Source organism: Neoarius graeffei, chromosome 24 (genome assembly GCF_027579695.1).
Source record: "Neoarius graeffei isolate fNeoGra1 chromosome 24, fNeoGra1.pri, whole genome shotgun sequence".
NCBI classification, from domain to species: Eukaryota; Metazoa; Chordata; class Actinopteri; order Siluriformes; family Ariidae; genus Neoarius; species Neoarius graeffei.
Genome location: NC_083592.1, coordinates 55,321,240 through 55,344,396, shown reverse-complemented (window position 1 = coordinate 55,344,396; position 23,157 = coordinate 55,321,240). Strand labels below are relative to the sequence as shown.

Sequence of the window (23,157 nt, the reverse complement as noted above, 5' to 3'; positions counted from 1 at the left end):
ATAGTGGCTATTTGTTTGAACAACATGACAAATTTTACATTAAAAGTATAGTGTTGGCTAAAAAATGAAGTCAAAATTTATTATTAGTAGCATACTGTATTTGTGTAACCACATGTTATGTTCACTAGCACGTCCCTGCACCATAGCCTACGTGAACAAGCGGTAATAGGATATTACTTTATAATGATTTATATAATTATGTATTTATATGTTATATTTATATATTAAACAAAACTAACTAACTAAACTAACAAAAAACTAACTTTTTAGGTTAAATAGGCCCAGATGATGCCGTATATGCATCTTTATGACAGAAGGGGGCGTGGTATCACGATGGTGGCTCTCCATCGTGATGGATGACCACCATCGTCGATGGACAATGGCATCGTCTATCGGCACAGCCCTACTACAGATAATGAGATGAGAAACATTTAATTCCATTATTTTTAAGGTGTCTTTGGCTCTACAGCACTTCATTTCATGTGCCCAAGACTTTTGTACAGTACTGTATATATTAATTCTAAAGAGTTTTTTAGTCTCTGGCTGCTGTAAACTGGAGGGGAAAAAAAAAATTTTCATTTAAAGAACGATTGTTGTTTGTAATATTATAAACTGTGTTAAAAGGTCAGCTAGTGGTTTTGACACAAAATCTATTAACAATACATGAGAACTTTCAAGACATGAAAGGACGATTTTGGGGGGGGGGGGGGGGGGGGGAGTCTTTGTAAATCTGAGACACAAAACATGTCCGATTGTCTCCTTTCTTCCACCTGTGTACACACACCTGCCATGAGAAGAAAGGACAGGTTTTTTTTTTTTGTGCACACGTGTGTGTCATTTTCATGGCATGCCTGAGTAATAATGTACTACAGAGTCCTGCACATGTCCACTTTTAGAAAGCCACGCCCTTCCCGTATTCAGCCCGACACTGCTCAGTGGAAAAACCAACTTCTCTGCTTCTTTGTAAATATTTGCATAATTATTAAACCTGCTCTTTTTATTGCTTCTTTGAGTTTTTATTCTCGAGAAGTATTTAGTACTGAAGTTTGTGTGCACGCATGCGTTCACTGAAGTGCACAAACTCACAGTGGGGAATACGAGTTAGTGTAACAGACAAATTTTATTACAGCAGAAAACGTCACCAATCGGAGCTCAATATACAAATCCAGGCCATGCAACAGCAGTTTATCAGGCGAAGGGGGCAACTGCTGTATCTGTGTATTCTCCGATTCAACACAGATGGCTGAAACCACGGATAACGCATATAAAGCTTGTTTTTCATATACATTTAATAATAAAATAACATACTGGAATAAAGGTTGTGTGAATTTTCCCATTGAATGCATGCAGCTCAAGCACATCTACATCTCGTTTAGGACCATTTACTCATGCTATTTAAGTTCTGTTTCTGTCTTTTTCGAGCTTTTGTTGTTGGCCCTAATTTTCACAACGTTTTAATCCATGCTGCGATTTCTTGTTTTTGTTTAACGTACATTGTTCTCATGTTCACGTCATTTGGTTGTTTGTTTATAATGAGCCAAGTAATTCTGCATTTGCATCCTGCCTACAAACCATTTATTGACATGAAAGTGGTCTCTCTCTCTCTCTCTCTCTCTCTCTCAGATAAACAGGGGATATGAGAGAGAGAGAGAGAGAGAGGATATTACACGGTGGCGCAAAGATATGAAGTTTATCTTCAAGTAGTGAATGTATTTATCACGAGTGAGTGAAGCAAACTAGGGAAAATATTTTCAACATGAGAAGATAAACTTCATATCTTTGCACCACTGTGTAATGTTCTTTATATTATACAGACACATTCACAAAAAATATACAAGTTAGTCAAAAGAATTTTAAATTTGAACCGGTTTGCCATTTTGACAACGTGCGTCTAGTCAGCGGGAAAACGCTGAGAGTGACGTCATCGGAGTGAAATACCGGGAATTATTTTTCCATACAGGACGCTTCTTTAATGAAAAAAAAAAAAAATCCTTGTTCTATTCTCTTCCTGCAAGTTTCATAGCATGCAATATTGTTAGCATATCGCTTATCCTACATGTATTACATCACTCTACCCAATGGAGAATGAGCGTTGAATATGGTTTACGAAATTGCATGGTTGTCAAGACGTCACATATGGAGGACATAAAACTTCCACACTAGCGAGCGACCGTGACAATTTGTAAATAAAACAAACATGGCCGCCAGGTTTGCTTCATTAAATACAGAAGATTTTGACAGAATTTTGAAAGAGAAAGACGTGTTGAACACCCGAAAGGAATGTGTATAATAATAAATAGGCTTTTTTTCGTGGTGTATCAGATATATTCCATTCAGCTACTCATCTTCGACTCATTCAGTATCATGCTAGCTGAATGGAATATATCTGATATACCACGAAAAAAAAGCCAGCCAATATTATTTAAATGCGCCACTCATATCCGCGATGTATTTTGTCTGAAAAATGCGAGTTTTTCAACACAAGATGATAAACTTCGTATCTTCAAGCCAGTGTGTGATTCTTTTAATTATTTTGACACATTCACAAACAAAAAGTCCCCAGATTTATCAAAACAATTCATTGATTTCCTCACGAGTGACAGAGATGTGTGTCACGGTTTTGGTTCTCCATGTCCCAGATGGAGCTCGGATGAAAAATACGAGTGGTGTATTTCCCAGTAACACACTCGTGTCTACGTAATATATATTATAGAGATTTAGAAGGTGTGTGTGTGTGTGTGTGTATATAGACCTTTTTGTGGTGTGTGGAAGACTCGAGCGTGCTGTCATACTCATGGTGTGGTAGTGCCATTTCAGAGCAGGGGTCATCGTTACACTCCTGTAGGCTGTTGATGCTGCTGCTCTGACTGCCTGTACTGATGGAGGTGCTGGGCACCGAGTGATTACTGCCAACACTGTTCCCCTTACAGCCCTGATCTCCATCCTACACACACACACACACACACACACACACGTGAGAAAGAGCAAGAAGGGCACAAAGAGGGATAAAGATACAAAATGGCGGGGGGGGGGGGGGGGAGTATATCGAAGGAAAAAGAAAAGGATCAGAAAGAATAAAAGAAGCAATTGAAGGGAGTGAAAGGAAAAACAGACAGTACAGAAGTGAGGGGGGAAAGAGGATTAGCAGTGTAGAAAAGGTAAAACAGCAGATCAAGGCATAAAAAGAGGAAGTCGTAGTGTATGGGGGGGACGAAAAGGAGAGGGGGGAAGAAAGACAAAACAGACTCAAACGCAAATAAAAAAGGGGAACAACAAAAAAAGGAGGATAAGAAGGGGAAGGGGGATAGCAAAGAAAGAAAGATACAGTGAATGAAGTGATGATTGAATTTGAGACATTATCGAGGCTTTGCTTTAACATGTGCCGTTAGAGTTAATAAATCCTCGCTGGCTGGAGCGAGTGAGTCATAAACAGGTAGCGCGATTACTCTGACCTTTTAAATATCTTTCACAATCAGGGTAATCTCTTCAAACCTTTACAGAATGATTCAATTACAGCTATAATACACACATCTGACCCGACTGCTGCTGTACGCTTCGATCTGAACACGAGAGTGTGAAATAATAACAGTGTAATATGAATCTACAGTGAGCGTGAGGAGAAAGGCCAGAGAAGCTCACCATCATCCATTAGAGGGAAACGTCTTATTATTAAAAGCTATCAGGCCTCAATTAGTTCACAATCTGGAAAAGGTTGATGCGCTACCAGCATCACAACACTTCAATGCCGTATCCAAAAGGAGTGGCAATCAAGACAAACACCACCCCCCCCGCTTAGGATCACAAACGACAGTTTCATTTGTGGTGTCCTCGTTGTGCTTCTGTAAATTATTGACACGCTTGAGAATAAACAAAAACATTTGCCGACATTCACACACCAAAGCACTCCAACATTCACCATCAAACACCATTCTTCAAACACCAACCTTCATGAAATACCAACATTCACCAACACCAATCACCAAAATACATCATTCACCAAACAAACATTTATCATGAAACAGAACATTTTCCAACATCTATCAAACACAAACCATCATTATTTACCATCAAACACCAACACTTATTCACAAGATTTATTAAAACACCAATGTTCTCCAATATTAATCACTAAACACGAACATTCCCCATCAGACACCAAAAATCAAACATCAATACTCTCCAACATTCACCCTCAAACACCAACACTCATTCTCCATTAAACACTCTCCACTGACCACCAAACACCAATTTTCATCACTGAACACCATCATTCATCATGGAACACCAATGTTCTCCCTCCTACACAAAACACCAACACTCTCCATCAAACACCAGTCATCACTACTGACCACCAACATTCACTATCATTTATCATCAAACACCAACCTTCTCAAACAAACACCAATCATCTTGAAAACCCAACATTCTAGATGATTCTTCATTAAAACACCAACATGCTCTGTACAAGGAGTAGAACGTTCTATAATCTTCCCTAAAATCAAGCTTGGTATGAAACACAAACTCGACATTTGGGCTGAACTGCACAATATTTCAGTGTGTGTATCTGTAACACACTTCACACAAGCAACACATGTGAGACTCGCAGGAAGGAGGTGGCATTCATAAGAGACCCAAGGCGTAATCAAAACGTGTGTGGGTGAGGGTTTATCGGTTCAGACGTGCTGCACTCTGCAACAATCTGCTATAAATCCTGTTAATCAGGTTCACTGTGTTCTTTCTGTTACCAAACAAACTGCTGCTTACATTTCTTAAACCTCAAGCCCAAGAATGTGACATTTTCACACTTCTTTAATACCTACCATATAAATAAATGCTGTGTTTACTGGTAGTTCCTGGTACCAAGCATTCACAGCACAGCATCTGAGGTCTGTACTCATGAACCAATGCTCAGGAGGGTTTTAACTCAAACTTCTGGCTTGGATTATACATCATATCAGTAGTTGAGTAATAGTGTTTGATAGAAAATATGTTGGTGCGTTAACAGCCAACTGGTCCAGCTGAGGAATAACGAACCTGTTCAGATCAACCTTCATGGTGCACTTCTACAACACCATTAACAATATGTGTATTTCCTCAGAGTTCTTTGTGCTTACCTCCTCCTCCTCCTGGGACTCTCCCATTGGACTGTTATGTTTCTCCTGGTAGAGGATCTTCTTCATCTTGCGGTACTGCAGGTTGTCCAGCTCTCGCACGGCGTCCTTTGTCCTCTGGATCAGGTCCACGAGGACCCGCAACGGCCGATCACGACGCACAAAGTCATGCTGGGAAAAAGAGAAGAGAACCATGGCCACGTGTGCGTCAGTTTGCAAAGAAGTTCTGTACTAAAGAACTAAAGGGACATACTTTCAGTGAGCACTTTATTACAAAACACCTATACACCCACACATTCATGCAATTATCTAAAATCAGCCAATCATGTGGCAGCAGTGCAATGCATACACAATCATGCAGATAAGGGCCAGTAGCTTGAAGTAATGATCACATCAATCATCAGAACAGGGGGAAAATGTGATCTCCGTGATTCTGACTGTGGTATGATTGCTGTTACCAGGTAGGAGAGTTTGAGTATTTCTATAACAGCTGATCTGCTAGGATTTTGATGCACAACAGTTTCTAGGAGTTTACTCAGAATCGTGCAATAAAGGAAAAAAAAAAAGCATCCAGTTTAGCTGATGTAAACGCCTTGTTGATGAGAGACGTCAATGGAGAATGGCTAGACTGGTTCGAGCAGACAGAATGACTCCAATAACCACTCTGTACAATTGTGGTGAGCAGAAAAGCATCTTAGAATGAACAACAGGTCAAACCTTGATGTGGGATGGGGTACAACAGCAGAAGACCACTTCTGAGAGAAGGTTCCACTTCTCTCAGTAAAGAACAGGAAGCGGAGGATGTAGTGGGCACAGGCTCACCAAATCTGGACAGTTGAAGATTGGAAAAACATAACCTGGTCTGATGAATCTCGATTTCTCCTGAAGCTCACAGATGGTAGGGTCAGAATTTGGTGCCAACAGCATGAATCCATGGACCCATCCTGTCTTGTCATTGGTCCAGGCTGGTGGAGGTGGTGTAATGGTGCGGGAAATGGTTTCTTGAGACAATATGGGCCTGTTACACATTCAAATCACTCATTGCTTGAATGCTCCAGCATATTTGGAGTGTTGTTGCTGACCATGTTCATCCCTTCATGGCCATCTTCTAATGATCACTTCCAGCATGACGATGAACCGTGTCACAAAGTAAAAGTTGTCTCAAATCTGGTTTCAGGAACATGACGAGGAGTTCAAATGTTCTTCAGTGGTCTTCCCAGTTACCAAAATCCAATAGGACACCTTTGGGATGTGGACGATTGGAAGATTCGCAGCAAAGTGTACTTTAAAAATCTGCAGGAACTGCATGATGCAATCAAGTCAACATGGACCAAAATCTCAAAGGACGCCATTTCCAACATCTTGTGGAATCCATGTCACAAAGAACTGAGGCCCTACTCAGTAGTATAGTGCTCAGTGAGTGTATACAGATGGTATAAAGAGAAAATGTTTAATATATTCAGACAATTTGTAAGAATCTCCTTCAATTTTGAATTTTCAGACATGTTTGAAATGCATTTTTATGACTCATACAATCTATAGACCAATGGTTTAGGCAATAAGTGATTTTCACGCCAACTATTTTCATTCTTTAAAGTCAAAGATCTTCCAAAGTATGGGGAAGGATGGCAAGGAACTCCGTGCCAAACCAAACTCTGAGCTGGAAAACAGATGGACAAGGAAGCAGCTTCGATAGCAGGCACTAACAACCAGGATAACGGCTAAGAGGTCAATCCATCTCCAGCTTGTCCATCTCGCTAACCCATGTAAGCATCAGCTGTTCCAAATGGATGTCTACGATTAACTGATGAGCCTTGGAGAAAAATAATCTAGAGGATTATCCATTTAAAAAAAAAAAAAAAAAAAAAAGGGGGAGAATTGGCAAGATTCCCAATCCCACCACATGTCAAAGAAGACTGAACTTTACCTCAGGGGTCATTGGAGTGTGGTGTGATTTGAAAGCTGTGTGTGAGATTTAGGACAGAATGTGGCATTGTGGGAATAGTTCTAGATGCTAAACTCAGATTAGTGACCTGGTTTCTCCTAAAGAGCTTGGAGGGGCGAAAGAGAGAGGGGGGTTGTTGAAAAGAGACAGAGACTGACAGAGAGGGGCGGAATACATCACGTCACAGCCAAACCCACTTCCAAAAACCAAAACCCTGATTAAAAAGTCTTGTACTTTGTTTATATATCATGCACTTTCCTATGGACTGGCATGTTTGTGCGATACAAAGACGACACTTTGCTGAAGATCTTGAAATGTTCACACTAGTGTATACGAGTTAAAAATGGATCGTAAGCCTTATAGCCCAACTTCACAAAGCGAAAGCGTGAGAACTTCCTCCTACGGCTCTCATCTGGGTCAAGAGAGCAAGATTGGCATTATATCAGATGTACACATTCAGATACACACACGTATCGACTTTCCACAAATCCCACTGGTACAGGAAATGAGTGGATAACAGGCATCACTATATTCTGTGGGTGGATTGCGTGCGTGTGTATGCGCATGCACAAGAGTGTGTGTTCTCGTGAGTCAGCGAGGATAGATGAGTAAGAAGCACACTGTCAGGGCAGGAAGCTGCAAATGATATGGTGAGGAGGAAGTGAGAGAATGGAGGTGACTTGCTTTAACATTCAATATTGAGCAAGTTACTCACACCTCTATTTCTGTGCGCGTGTGTGTGTGTGTGTTCTCACTCACTCGCAGGAGTTCAGCTGAAGAGGGTCTGTCCTGAGGTATTTTTTGTAGGCAGTAATCCACGAAGCTCCTGAACGCATCCGACCTGCACCAAACACAAAACAAAAACACACATGAAAAAAATATTTTCTAAAGAATCACAAATTTGATTTAAAATGTATGCAAAATATTAGCAACATCAAACATGCATCAGGAAATAGTTGATGGGCAAGTCTTGTTCACATTACTCATACTCTATTTTTACTTTACTATCAAGGTGTCTTTATTTAAAGATATTTCCATTTGTTTTCTATCCGTGTTACTTTGTCTCCCCTTATTTCCATCTCATCTGGAGGAGCCAAATTGAGTGTCGAGTTGATTTTTGTTTCTTTGTGGGTATTAGTGTGCGTGTGTGAGAGAGACAGAGTTTGTGTCTAAAGGGGTGTTCACACAGCAACTTTTACTCCGGTGTAGCACCGGGGCTACCCCGGTAGAGCGTTCACACAGTACAAAGTTATAGTGGTGTCGCCCCTGAAAGCTGCTTAAACCGGTGCAAATCTAACCCTGCTCGGGAGGCGGTTTAAGAAATTTACTCCGGAGTAAATGCTAGTTTGCGGGGCAGCACCGATATAAAATGGGACGTCTGAACGCTACGGGGTAGACTCGCTACGCGTGAGGAGAGTTGATTACATACGGGCATTGCATAATTTGCATCCTGGTATTTTGCGCTTCCAAAATGGCGAATATCAACAACAGAACTGCGTGTCTTCCAGTGTTGCCAGATTGGGCGGTTTTAAGTGCATTTTGGTGGATTTGAACATATTTTGGGCTGGAAAACGTCAGCAGTATCTGGCAACACTGGTGTCTTCATCCACGTTGTTTTCCCGGCGCTTGGTGATGCCATGACAACCGGGAAAAGGAAGTACATTTTCACGCATCCGCATATTTCATTTCCGCATTATTACGATCATATAGCACGGTCGCAAAAACTGCCGTGTGAACGCAAGTGGGGCTGCACCGGTGCTAACACGCTTCTCTCTAGTAAGCAGGTTTGTGACGTGTGAACGCTGCACAAAATTTACACCGGTGTAAGATATATCGCAACAAAATACATCGGTGCAGCATCGATGTAAATATGTGCCGTGTGAACACCCCTTAAGTGTTTCTATATGGCCACAGGTCTGTCTACCCCTCTCTCGAGGATAATCAGGAGGCTAAAAGGTAAAGCCCAAGGGGGAAGGCCTTAAGAACTGGAAGTCACAGCGTCTGTTCGCCCTCTCAGCCGCACCCAGTCTTTTGACCGTGCCATGACATGTGCACCGTGTGGAGCTGCCATACAGAGACTCTCAGTTTGATTCCTTTTTTAATTTTATTTTACTTTACAAGTTACCTGTAATATCCTACATTGTGTGTCAAATGGTTATTGGACCAACTTTACTAAATCATCTTTTCTCTGCACGTGTCAAGACGTGTCCAACTCAGGAACAAAACGGGGAACTGAAAAGGTTGTTACATCATCGGTATTTGTACATTTTATTTTGATACTTTAAAGCATACAGGTGCTGGTCATATAATTAGAATATCATGAAAAAGTTTGAGTAATTCCATTATTATATTCATTCATTCATTACACACAGACTGATATATTTCAAATGTTTATTTATTTCTTTTAATTTTGATAACTGACAACTAATGAAAATCCCAAATTCAGTATCTCAGAAAATTAGAATATTACTTAAGACCAATACAAAAAAATAATTTTTAGAAATATTGGCCAACTGAAAAGTATGAACATGTACAGCAGTCAATACTTAGTTGGGGCTCCTTTTGCCCGACTTACTGCAGCAATGCGGCGTGGCATGGAGTCGATCAGTCTGTGGCACTGCTCAGGTGTTATGAGAGCCCAGGTTGCTCTGATGGTGGCCTTCAGCTCTTCTGCATTGTTGGGTCTGGCGTATCGCATCTTCCTCTTCACAATACCCCATAGATTTTCTATGGGGTTAAGGTCAGACGAGTTTGCTGGCCAATTAAGAACAGGGATACCATGGTCCTTAAACCAGGTACTGGTAGCTTTGGCACTGTGTGCAGGTGCCAAGTCCTGTTGGAAAATGAAATCTGCATCTCCATAAAGTTGGTCAGCAGCAGGAAGCATGAAGTGCTCTAAAACTTCCTGGTAGACGGCTGCCTTGACCTTGGACCTCAGAAAACACAGTGGACCAACACCAGCAGATGACATGGCGCCCCAAACCATCACTGACTGTGGAAACTTTACACTGGACCTCAAGCAACGTGGATTCTGTGCCTCTCCTCTCTTTCTCCAGACTCTGGGACCTTGATTTCCAAAGGAAATGCAAAATTTACTTTCATCACAGAACATAACTTTGGACCACTCGGCAGCAGTCCAGTCCTTTTTGTCTCTAGCCCAGGCGAGACGCTTCTGACGCTGTCTCTTGTTCAAGAGTGGCTTGACACAAGGAATGCGACATCTGAAACCCATGTCTTGCATACGTCTGTGCGTGGTGGTTCTTGAAGCACTGACTCCAGCTGCAGTCCACTCTTTGTGAATCTCCCCCACCTTTTTGAATGGGTTTTGTTTCACAATCCTCTCCAGGGTGCGGTTATCCCTATTGCTTGTACACTTTTTTTCTACCACATCTTTTCCTTCCCTTCGCCTCTCTATTAAATGTGCTTGGACACCGAGCTCTGTGAACAGCCAGCATCTTTAGCAATGACCTTTTGTGTCTTGCCCTCCTTGTGCAAGGTGTCAATGGCCGTCTTTTGGACAACTGTCAAGTCAGCAGTCTTCTCCATGATCGTGTCGCCTACAGAACCAGACTGAGAGACCATTTAAAGGCCTTTGCAGGTATTTTGAGTTAATTAGCTGATTAGAGTGTGGCACCAGGTGTCTTCAATATTGAACCTTTTCACAATATTCTAATTTTCTGAGATACTGAACTTGGGATTTTCATTAGCTGTCAGTTATAATCATCAAAATTAAAAGAAATGAACACTTGAAATATAATCAGTCTGTGTGGAATCAATGTATACAAGTTTCACTTTTTGAATGGAATTACTGAAATCAATCAACTTTTTCATGATATTCTAATTATATGACCAGCACCTGTATACGCAGAGCCATGGCCTCACTTTCGTTTATAAATGCCTTGAGACCTCAAGAATGGCACAGGAATAGTTTTAAGCGTTAACAATAAATCTAATATAGTAATTTTTATGATTAAAGTGATTTATACAGGTAGCGGTCTGAGTGAATGACCTTGACATCTGTGACGTCACAGCAGCAAGTCTAATCGGTCTCATCGCCACTTCCGCTACACTAAAAAACAGAGCTGACCGCAACTCCGATCCTCCATTTTGAGCTAATTTATCGCCTTGCCACGTAGATGTGTTGCTGGCCGGTACAGCAACATGACAGAAGGTGGATGTGTGTTGCATTCATGGCCCAAGAATGTTCAAAATGCAAAGATTCGGACGCGTTTTGCGAGAAATTCATGGGCACATTGGGCGCCTACGAAGTGGTCTGTCCTCTGCTCTGCACATTTTACTGAAGACTCGTACGAAACCTCTGATCTGTTGAGGAGCGTTGGCTATAAGCCCGTATTGAAAGAGGGTGCAGTATCAACAATTAAAGAAAAGGAAAGTATTTTATTTATTTTTTTTTTTAAAAGGAAAGTGAGTTCAGTTGCGCCAGTCCTCCCGTAGCGAGCCGAGGGGTGTTGCTAAAACCTGGGACGGAACCGGACATATCGCTTGAGCAGTGACATCCCCGCAGTTGTTGCTAAAACCGGTGACATCCCGTTCCATCCTGGGTTTTAGTAATTGCCTGAGCCGAGCAGTAATGGCGGAATACACAGTATGAAGAAAAGTGAAAGAGTGGAGCAGCCGTCTGATTTCTAAACTGGATATTGCTGCCATCTCATCCTTACGTGAAAGAAGCGAATAAACAGAGAACTGAACAAACAACTGAAAGTCAGATTGTTTCAAAACAAAATCGGCCACAAGATCGGCCTTCAAGAAGCGAGAACCCAGACGGGTAAGCGCCGACTCTCATTTGGATTAAAAAAAAAATTGTTTACCTGCATTTAGATTAATCCATATAACTTGTATTGTGTGTTTAAATTAGCGGTATAAGATTATTTAATTTGCTTCAGAATGTGATTGTCTCCGTTCATCTGATTATTTAATGAGCCCTTTACGTTTTATCAGTGAAAATGCATGCATGTACATGTATGTTGCATAAGTTATAACACCCATCCTGTTTTAATGAGAGTCAACCCACAATCAATGAAGTCAAATCAGTCTTAGTTGAGCAAGTCGGTCACGGTATTCCTTACGTTCACCATAAATTTTTATTTAGATGACTTCGGTCTATAGCTGTCAAAGGCCTTGGCCTTAAAACCGATTCCTGCTGTGACGTCACGCGCTCAGGGCTGGCTGGCTCAGCGGGGCAGCTCCAATGCCAACTTTGCAGTCGATTTTAACTCTCAAAAATATACGTTTTATTCTCATTTATGCAGCATACAAGAGTCAAGGATGGCGATACTATCCACTCAAATTTATTTAAAAATAAAGGCTCTGCGTATCTCCTTTAAGATATTTTACTGTATAGCACTTTGGCGACATTCCCGTTTGTTAAATTTTCTGGAGAAATAAATTTCATTTAACTTGATGACAAGTTACTTTGTTCAATCATTGCTGCCAAATGCGAACACAAAACAGACAGGCCTCTAGCTTATTTTATACTACCCATGATTCATTGCGTGGTGCTGCAATAAAAGAAATGGGCAACCTAAAGGAAGCTAAGGGCACCAATACTTTTTACATCACCACATGCAATACTCTTCACAACTAACCGAACTAATTACATACCACTTGAGATAAAAGCTAGTAAATGGAAATTGAGGTTATGTCAATTAGCTCGCTATTAACTACTTTAGCTGCATTAGTGATTACTGCGAGAACATTCTCCATTTTGTTTTGTGACGAATAAGTTGAGAATTTTAGTGCATGTCGTAGTGTAATGGACAGAGAGGTAGGTGTGTGTGTGTGTGTGTGTGTGTGTGTGTGTGTGTGTGTGTGTGTGTGTGTACACTCACCAGTCATTAGACTGCAGCGTGGGTGAATCGTTCTGAGCGATGTGATATAAGGCACTCATAGCGTTCATGTTGAACAAAGGAGGTTTGCGCTCGGCTGTACAGAAAACGACATGCATAGCCTTGAGATATTATAATATATTTATACTTTGCTATACATTGTAGAAAGGTCTTATTTTATACTTCTGATTCTCGAATATAAATTTAATCAAAAGTAATCGATACAATTTACTATGGAAATATATTACAGCTTTCAAAAATAAATTCTACAAATACAAAATTAATTTTTATAATCTTCACATACTCACGGGGGGGGAATCTAAAATCGTACAATGCAAATCTCTTAAAACATGGAACTCTGATTGGTCAGAAGGTGTTGATTAAATCTTCTTTAGTATAAACATGCATGTGATAGAAAATCACGCGCACCGATTTTATCAAGAAATAGTCCGAATCTCTCGACCATCACGTCGAGCGACTCGGCAAAATGGCGGCGGATCGCCTCGTCACTGTACGTGAGGAAGAATTAAAAATGCTGAAAGAAAATCCTGTCCCTAAAAGCACTAAAAGATGCTATGAAGTTTAGTCTAAAACCATTCAAAGGTAAGGTGGAATTGTGATTTATTTTATTAATTTCAAAACAAAGTATTCTGTGAGACTCGGCGTAGATAAAAGTGATAAGTCTGCGCCGCGGCAATATTACATTCGCATGTCGCTTTTGAAGTTTGAAATTATTTTTTAATGCAATTTTTAAAAATAAAATCACCTGTGTATTTATACTAAAACAACGATCTGCCTCAGGCTCAGTGAATATTGATGCATAATAACTGAGACTTTAACAATTAAATGTACAGTCTCCCCAGTACCAAGGCTTTGTACAGTAACACTAACAGTCAGGAGGTAAAGCTTTAACTCCATGTTTTCCGAGCTCTTCAGGACAGAGGAGTTTACGCTTTGTGATCTCTCAGTAATGTGCAAAAAGAGAAGCTGGTAACAGATCGGTTTATAGCTGCTGGAAGGCAAGTTAGAACAGGAACTTGTTTTGTACATGTTGCACAACATGACATCCAACAATAAACGGATTTTTAAAAAGTAGTACAATGTGATGTTCAGTGAATTAGACATTCGTGGCAAATTGCTGTAGTTTAAGGTGAACAACACACCGTGGACATGTTCTTACTGGAAACGATCTTCAAACACCACACCACCCTATCACTGATTATTTTCCTATAAAAACAGCACATCCTGAAGTGTTTATTCCTATTTTTTATTTTTTTTATTATACAGTTGTGACTAGAGGTTTACATACACATATGAAATGTCATAGCAATATCGGGCTTTCAATCATTTCTTTGAACTCTTCTTTTTCTGTAGCAGAACGACTGATCATCAGTCAAGAATTTGGTGCACAAGTTTTAATTTATTTTGGGTTTTCTGAAATCAACACAGGGTCAAAAACATGCATTCAACAAACTAAATACTTGGTAAAACATCCCTTAGCAAGTTTCAACTTGACCCAATGCTTTTGGTCTCCATCAACAAGCTTCTGGCAGAATTCTGGTTGGATATTTGTCTTCTCTTCTTGGCAGAATTGGTGTTCAATTAAATTTCCTGGCATAGATCTGACTTAAGTACAGTCCACAGATTTTCAATAGAGTTGAGTTCAGGACTTGTTTGAAGCTTCATGTTATCCTGCTTTATCCACAACCAGCTGTGATGTGTGTTTGTGGTCACTGTCTTGTTGGAACACCCGATTGCGTCCAAGTTTCTGATGGTTTGAGGTTATGCTGAAGAATAGCACAGTTCATTATTCCATCCAACTGTGCAATGCAGCAGTTCCACTGGCAGCAAAATAGCCCCAGAGTATGATGCTACCACCACCATGCTTAACAGTTGATACAGTGGCTCCTCTGTACCTCTGGTCATTGTGGCCAGATAACAATTTTTGTCTCATTTGACAATGAAGCTTTCCTCCAGAAGGCTTTTTCTTAAGGCCAATTTATGCTGACAACGCAGTCCTCGCAGACGGTGTCACAGACAGTGTCTGCGTAGCCCCCCCACCTTCGCAGACGCTCTGCGCGCACCTCCCAAAAATTGTGACCACCGCAGAAGCCTCACAGACAGCGCCGCAGACAAGAGGGCTCTGATTGGTCCACTCTACATCCGCTGTACACGCACTTCTGCTTCCCTACTTTCCCGGTTTGTTTTGTTTTCACGACCGGCATTTTTAAAAACACGAGCGAAGATGGAGCAGCATGAAGAGCGGTTGATTGAGGAAGTACGTACATCTATACGACTCCAGTTCTAGCCATTATAAAAAAAAAAAAAAGTTCTAGTCATTATAAGTAACCGGAGGATAAACACTCCACTAACCACACCCACCAACTACTCCTAGCAACTTCGCGCCCCCTTGCGTTGTGCCGATGAATAACATTGCGCACGCCTATTATCCCCGCTCAACAATAAATTACAACCGTCTGCGAAAAGCTATCTGCGAAAGCCTTGTTGCAAGAGCATGCAGAGGCCTTTAGTCCATGTGGTCAGCTGCAAATTTTGGTTGAGCTTGAAGGTGATGTTGGAGCAGAAGCTTCTTTCCTAGATGGCAGCGTCAGTCCATGGCGATGCAAAATTCACTTGACTGTAGTCAGTATTCCAGCAGCTGCCAGTTCATGGAAGGCCTGTGTCTTGGTGGTTCCTAACCATCTCAAACAACTTCCTCTCAGCTGAGGGGGACAGTTTGGGATTTCTTCCAGCAAAGTGGATTGGCAGAGTGGCTTCACCTTCCAATAACTTGTTTGAACTGAAGATTATAGCTCTCTCTCCATCTCCGTATCCTACGATACGGACCTCTGGTGACTCGCTCGTTCACAACAAACATAGTAGCAATTTGTGTCATTTATTTTCGCATTTCTCAGGAGAATAGCATTCATTTTAGAGCATGGATAGCGATAACGACAGTGTTCATAGCGAAAGCGAGTTTTATTACCCTGAGGAAGAAGAAATAAAAGAAAACACTTCAGGAGAAAGCTAAAAACCTATAATTTGCTAACACCGAGCAAAAACATGGCTGAATCCTGAATGACTCCTATTTGTATAAATAGGGGACTACATAGGCGGCAAAATGTAGTTTTTTTCCGGCCATGGAAGTGCACTTGTATACCGAGGAGGAAGCCATTTGCATTACAGCCATGAATGAGGATTCAAAATGGCGGCCTGGCTGGGTTTTCCCTTTCGGGCGCTCTAGTTTTATGTTAGAATTTGGTAAAGAAAAAAAATATATTATTTACCAGCTTAAGGTCGGTCCGTATGGTGAAATACCATGACCGAGGTCTTGAAAGTACTGACCGAGGCCCAAATATTTAGTTTGTTGAATGTATGTTTTGAATTTGGTAAAGAAAAAAAATATATATATTATTTACCAGCTTAAGGTCGGTCCGTATGGTGAAATACCGTGACCTCGGCCTTGAATACTGACCTCGGCCCAGAGGGCCTCGCTCAGTACTTTCAAGACCTCGGTCACGGTATTTCATCATACGGACCGACCTTAAGCTGGTAAATAATACGCACACATACATACAAAAAATTTGGTCTACATTATACCATGTTGGTATGTTTTCATTTTTGTTTGTTGCTTTTGTTTTATTTAATATATATATTTTTATTATGGCAGAAAGTGACGTTTGATGAGTGGTGGTATAGAGGGTTAGGATTTGAGAAGTTATTTACTTCTTCCTAATCCTTTCCGAACATTATTATGTTATTGTCTTGTGGCTACGCTATTCTGTTTGTTCATGAAGATGTTTTGATTATTGCTTTTTTTTTTTCTTCTTCTTTACTGTTCTGGATAAAGCAAATCAATCAATCCTGGAATCTACAGTTGTTTAGAAACAGCTCTGAGAGACATTCGAGTGCAACTCCATGATCCTCTTTCTCAGATATGCACTGAGCTCCTTGGACTTTCCCCATTGTCCTGTATGTTGGTTAATCCAACGAGTGTCAATCAAACCTTTTTTATGTTGTGCACAGAGAAGCTACCAGCTGTAGTCAATGATCCTTACTAACAGGAAGTGAAGAGGCCTCGTCCTTGGCAAGTTAAGACGTTTTGAAAATTACAGTACCACTGAACTAAATCACCTAAGTGGACATATATAAATTTGACCCTGTATATACAAGTTTGACCCTGTGTTGACTTCAGAAAACCTAAAATTAGTTGACCAAATTTTTTTTTCTATTAAAGATACATGTTGTACAATCATTCTGCCACAAAAAAGGACCATTCAAAGAAGGTCACTGAAAGCCTGATATTACCATGACTTTCATGTCCATGATGTCATGTATGTCTATGTACGTAAACTGTAAACTTCTGACTGCAACTGTATGTGAATTTTCTAGTTTTTTTCCAAGCAATAAGAGTCATACCTTGTCTTCAAGATTATTAAAATGTCAATCTTCACAATTTGACTATTTCTGTGACTCATGATAACGAAGGAACAGCTGTGAAGCCTAACACACAATGTGCGAGTCTGTTATAAAAATTTATCTTCATTTTGACAGGAAACACAAAATTTGACTTGACAGACAATATATTACACGCGCACACAACTGACCTAGTTCAATACAGGTGATTCCCAGAGACCAGATGTCCACTCGGCCTTCATATTGGCCTTCGTCCATGGCTAAAATCACCTCAGGAGCCATCCTGTTTATACACACACACACACACACACACACACACTCTAAAATGAAAAAACAAGGTGACATTTTGTCTGTGCCCATACGTCCTTGTTTTAATGGACCCTGCCCTGTGCCTCCAATTCCGCATCTCCTCATCTCCGTATTTGTCCTTCCCTCGGTCTAGTCCTCTCGGTCCATCTCCCTGACAGTCTCAGTCTGTCCATCTCTGTGTCCATGTCGACTCCTCTCAATTGGTCCCCATGCCCTTCTATCCAGCTCTCTCTATTCTTCTCTTTTTCAGTCTGTCTGTCTTCTTTCCTCCATCACAGTCTCTCTCTCTCTCTCTCTCTGCTTCTCTTGGTTGGTCTCAAACTCTGGGACCCTCTATTTGTCCCGGTCCCTTTCTGTCTCACCTTCTCTCTTTGACCTTGTGCCCTTCTCTCCATCTCCGTCTCACTCCCCTTCTCTCTGCTCATCTCCATTTGTCCCCATCCCCTTGTCTCTCTCTTTCTCTCTTCTCCCTCTCTCTGTCTGTCTTTCCAGGTCATAAATGTGATGGACAAATACTGACCAGTACGGTGTCCCCACAAATGAGTTGGCTGGAGAGCTCATGGAGGCAGAGCCAAAATCAGCCAGTTTAACCTGACCAGGCTCAGTCAATAGAATGTTTCCTGCCTTCACATCTCTGTGAGAGAGAGAGAGAGAGAGAGAGAGAGAGAGAGAGGAGTACAGTACAAAAATCAGTCCAGTTCCTCATTCCTCCCACAAAGCATTAAAAATAATACACACTTTTTTAGCACACTGACTCATTTCATCTGATGAACGTTTGACAGACAGTAATGAAGCAATATAAAGAAATAATGGTGCTCTCTCTCTCTCACTCACTCACACACACACACACACACAGCGAGTGAAGGCAGGTAGGAACTCACCTGTGGATCATGTTATGGGAATGCAGGTAAGCCAGTCCCAGCAAGGCACCATGGGTGATGGCAGCGATTTCAACCTCCTGCAGTGGTTTCTTATGAACTGCACAAACAGCACAACATCAGGGATACCACCAAAAAATATACACACACATACTTTAAACCCAACAACCAACCAAATCAAAATGTTGGTCTGTGATGGAGAAAGCGGTGATGGTGAATGTTGGTGTTTAAATGAGAATGTTGGAGTCTGGTGGTGAATGGAGAAGTTTTATGGTGTTTGATGGTGAATGGAGGAGCTTGGCATTTGATGGTGAATGTTGGAGACTGGTGGTGTTTGGTGGTGAATGCTGGAGCTTAATGGTGTTTGATGGTCAATTCTAGAGACTGGTGGTGTTTGGTGGTGAATGGAGGAGACTGGTGGTGTTTGGTGGTGAATGCTGGAGCTTAATGGCGTTTGATGGTGAATTCTAGAGACTGATGGTGAATGCTGGAGACTGATGGTGAATGCTGGAGCTTAATGGGGTTTGATGGTGAATGGTGGAGACTGGTGGTGAATGCTGGAGACTGATGGCGTTTGATAGTGAATGCTGGAGACTGGTGGTGTTTGGTGGTGACTGCTGGAGCTGAATGGTGTTTGATGGTGAATTCTAGAGACTGGTGGTGTTTGGTGGTGAATGGAGGAGCTTGGCATTTGATGGTGAATGTTGGAGACTGGTGGTGTTTGGTGGTGAATGCTGGAGCTTAATGGCGTTTGATGGTGAATTCTAGAGACTGATGGTGAATGCTGGAGCTTAATGACATTTGATGGTGAATGGTGGAGACTGGTGGTGAATGCTGGAGACTGATGGCGTTTGATAGTGAATGCTGGAGCTTGGCATTTGATGGTGAATGTTGGAGACTGGTGGTGTTTGGTGGTGAAGGCTGGAGCTTAATGGTGTTTGATGGTGAATGCTGGACCACTGATCTCAGCTTATCACAAAACAGATTAAAATGTTACAATTGTAAAAGGAATTAATCCTCTTAGGCTTGTATTTAGAAAATCTGGCTTTCGTGTTCACTCATTTCAGAATTCCAGCATAACAGAAAGCCACACAGTGCTGTAAAAAGCAGAAAACTGCACAGCGATAGCATAATGCATCACTGTACATCAAAAAGTGTGTGCGTGAGAATGAAAGAGAGAGAATTACCCTCCAACAAATCAGAGGCTGAGCCTAAACAGTACTCCATGACAAGCTAAAAGAGAGAGAGAGAGAGAGAGAGAGAGAGAGAGAGAGAACAGTAGTGTATTAGAAGGCTCAATATACCATATAGCTCAATTGACATACAGTGTACTCATAATTGATTTCTAATCAAGCTTATGATCAATAATTTTGAATAATTCAATCATTTTTCAACACTTTCTAAATGAATAAACCATGCTGCAGTTGCTATAAGTTTTGCTCAGAGCTCCCACTGAAGCCAGGTTTACAGCTCATGGCCTTTTGATACGAAGAAATTAAACTCATACTCTCAGGTATTTGTGACTCATTTATTGTCCAACATTGTTTATTGCCGACACTGTAACGAAACATTGGTTTGTAGATATTTACTCAAATTTCTTTGAACAATTTTACAAAAATAAGCAACAGAATGTTCCTTCTTTAGCTTTAAAAAGCTAAGTGGACAAAAAGTACAAACCTTAAGAAGCGCCAAATTGCAATTCAAGTTATTTTTGAGAAATCATACTTTACTCCAAGTACAAGTAGCCATTAATTTTGAATAACTCGATTAAAATCCCAACAAACCTGTTGTGAATATCATGGAATTTTCTATAATGAATAATAAACAGATCACATTCAGAAACCTGAAAAGGCACCTACATACAACCCAGATTCCAAAAAAGTTGGGACAAAGTACAAATTGTAAATAAAAACGGAATGCAATGATGTGGAAGTTTCAAAATTCCATATTTTATTCAGAATAGAACATAGATGACGTATCAAATGTTTAAACTGAGAAAATGTATCATTTAAAGAGAAAAATTAGGTGATTTTAAACTTCATGACAACAACACATCTCAAAAAAGTTGGGACAAGGCCATGTTTCCCACTGTGAGACATCCCCTTTTCTCTTTACAACAGTCTGTAAACGTCTGGGGACTGAGGAGACAAGTTGCTCAAGTTTAGGGATAGGAATGTTAACCCATTCTTGTCTAATGTAGGATTCTAGTTGCTCAACTGTCTTAGGTCTTTTTTGTCGCATCTTCCGTTTTATGATGCGCCAAATGTTTTCTATGGGTGAAAGATCTGGACTGCAGGCTGGCCAGTTCAGTACCCGGACCCTTCTACGCAGCCGCAGGGGTGATAGCGTTCCGGCGCGCTGCGCCGGATTTCCGGCGCGTCGTGGCTGGGGGAAAAAAAAAAAAAAAAAAAAAAAATCTAGTTCGCCCATTGTCCTGTGTCATTCTGAGATGCGCAGATAGACAGTAAAGGGAATTCCGAATTCCCTTTACTGTCTATCTGCGCATCTCAGAATGACACAGGACAATGGGCGAACTAGATTTTTTTTTTTTTCCCCAGCCACGACGCGCCGGAAATCCGGCGCAGCGCGCCGGAACGCTATCACCCCTGCAGCCATGATGCTGTAATTGATGCAGTATGTGGTTTGGCATTGTCATGTTGGAAAATGCAAGGTCTTCCCTGAAAGAGACGTCGTCTGGATGGGAGCATATGTTGCTCTAGAACCTGGATATACCTTTCAGCATTGATGGTGTCTTTCCAGATGTGTAAGCTGCCCATGCCACACACACTAATGCAACCCCATACCATCAGAGATGCAGGCTTCTGAACTGAGCGCTGATAACTTGGGTCGTCCTTCTCCTCTTTAGTACGAATGACACGGCGTCCCTGATTTCCATAAAGAACTTCAAATTTTGATTCGTCTGACCACAGAACAGTTTTCCACTTTGCCACAGTCCATTTTAAATGAGCCTTGGCCCAGAGAAGACGTCTGCGCTTCTGGATCATGTTTAGATACGGCTTCTTCTTTGAACTATAGAGTTTTAGCTGGCAACGGCGGATGGCACGGCGAATTGTGTTCACAGATAATGTTCTCTGGAAATATTCCTGAGCCCATTTTATGATTTCCAATACAGAAGCATGCCTGTATGTGATGCAGTGCCGTCTAAGGGCCCGAAGATCACGGGCACCCGGTATGGTTTTCCGGCCTTGACCCTTACGCACAGAGATTCTTCCAGATTCTCTGAATCTTTTGATGATATTATGCACTGTAGATGATGATATCTTCAAACTCTCTGCAATTTTACACTGTCGAACCCCTTTCTGATATTGCTCCACTATTTGTCGGCGCAGAATTAGGGGGATTGGTGATCCTCTTCCCATCTTTACTTCTGAGAGCCGCTGCCACTCCAAGATGCTCTTTTTATACCCAGTCATGTTAATGACCTATTGCCAATTGACCTAATGAGTTGCAATTTGGTCCTCCAGCTGTTCCTTTTTTGTACCTTTAACTTTTCCAGCCTCTTATTGCCCCTGTCCCAACTTTTTTGAGATGTGTTGCTGTCATGAAATTTCAAATGAGCCAATGTTTGGCATGAAATTTCAAAATGTCTCACTTTCAACATTTGATATGTTGTCTATGTTCTATTGTGAATACAATATCAGTTTTTGAGATTTGTAAATTATTGCATTCCGTTTTTATTTACAATTTGTACTTTGTCCCAACTTTTTTGGAATCGGGGTTGTAAATCCTTCATGACTACCGCTATAAACTGACATTAACATCCCATTAGAACCTACACTAATGCTCAGTAGAATAGGTGGCACTTATTATAAAGGCTGCTTTGGGCAACTTTGATGTCTAGTTGACATAACAGCTATGATTTATGGTGACATGTCAGATTTAGATTGTTTCATGACACATTTTAGGGTGAAAAAGACATCGTACACTATAACCTCTTTATAAGGGCTCTGTCCCACAGCACCAATAACTATACCTATACCTATAACTGACTATCCCTCTGCCTGAATTAGTTCCAGTCTGGAACAGAAACACCACAACTATAATCCCAACTATAATATTGGTTGGTCCTGACACTCAGGGAAATAAATGCATGCAACTTAGGAATAGTCATACAAGGGTCCCCCCCCCCCCCCAAGTAGTCGCACATTATTCCAGGTCATACTGTACAGCTTGGACTTCAAAACAACCCATGTATACACACCGGTGGCTGATAGAATACGGATAGGTCACGGATTTTAATATGGATATATCACGAATGCTAATAATTTACGGCTTGGTCATGGATGTTTCAGTATATTACAGATTGGTTCCCAGTTTCATATGGATGATGCATCACAGATAGAAAATGAACAAGTCTAAAACAAATGTTTGGACTGCCCAAGTTCATAATTAAAATCTCTTACCTGCATTTACATGTTTACTTTATTAAATTTACTATTGACATTTCACAGAAAATCACATATCCGTGAATAAAAGATCCGTGCTTTGCATTATATTTTTTATTTTCCGTGAATCTGTATTCCATGACTTCATGACACAACAAGGATGTACAAAGATGCCCAGGGAAAAATTGCACGTGCTCAAAGTCACATGGAAACAATTAGCCGATTGGTAATATGTTTTACTGGATC

General features: G+C 41.0%; 1 protein-coding gene across 1 annotated transcript in view; it reads right to left on the bottom strand.

Moving 5' to 3' along the window:
* taok3a (TAO kinase 3a) overlaps positions 1 to 23,157 on the bottom strand; it is a 59,610-nt gene that overhangs the window by 24,654 nt on the left and 11,799 nt on the right. The window contains exons 4-11 of the mRNA XM_060907488.1: positions 19,693 to 19,738; positions 18,509 to 18,605; positions 18,148 to 18,261; positions 17,510 to 17,601; positions 12,906 to 12,999; positions 7,816 to 7,897; positions 5,115 to 5,282; positions 2,753 to 2,944 (exon numbers count right to left, since the gene is read on the bottom strand). Coding sequence (XP_060763471.1) covers positions 2,753 to 2,944; positions 5,115 to 5,282; positions 7,816 to 7,897; positions 12,906 to 12,999; positions 17,510 to 17,601; positions 18,148 to 18,261; positions 18,509 to 18,605; positions 19,693 to 19,738 — 885 coding nt within the window. The remainder of the gene's footprint in view (positions 1 to 2,752; positions 2,945 to 5,114; positions 5,283 to 7,815; positions 7,898 to 12,905; positions 13,000 to 17,509; positions 17,602 to 18,147; positions 18,262 to 18,508; positions 18,606 to 19,692; positions 19,739 to 23,157) is intronic.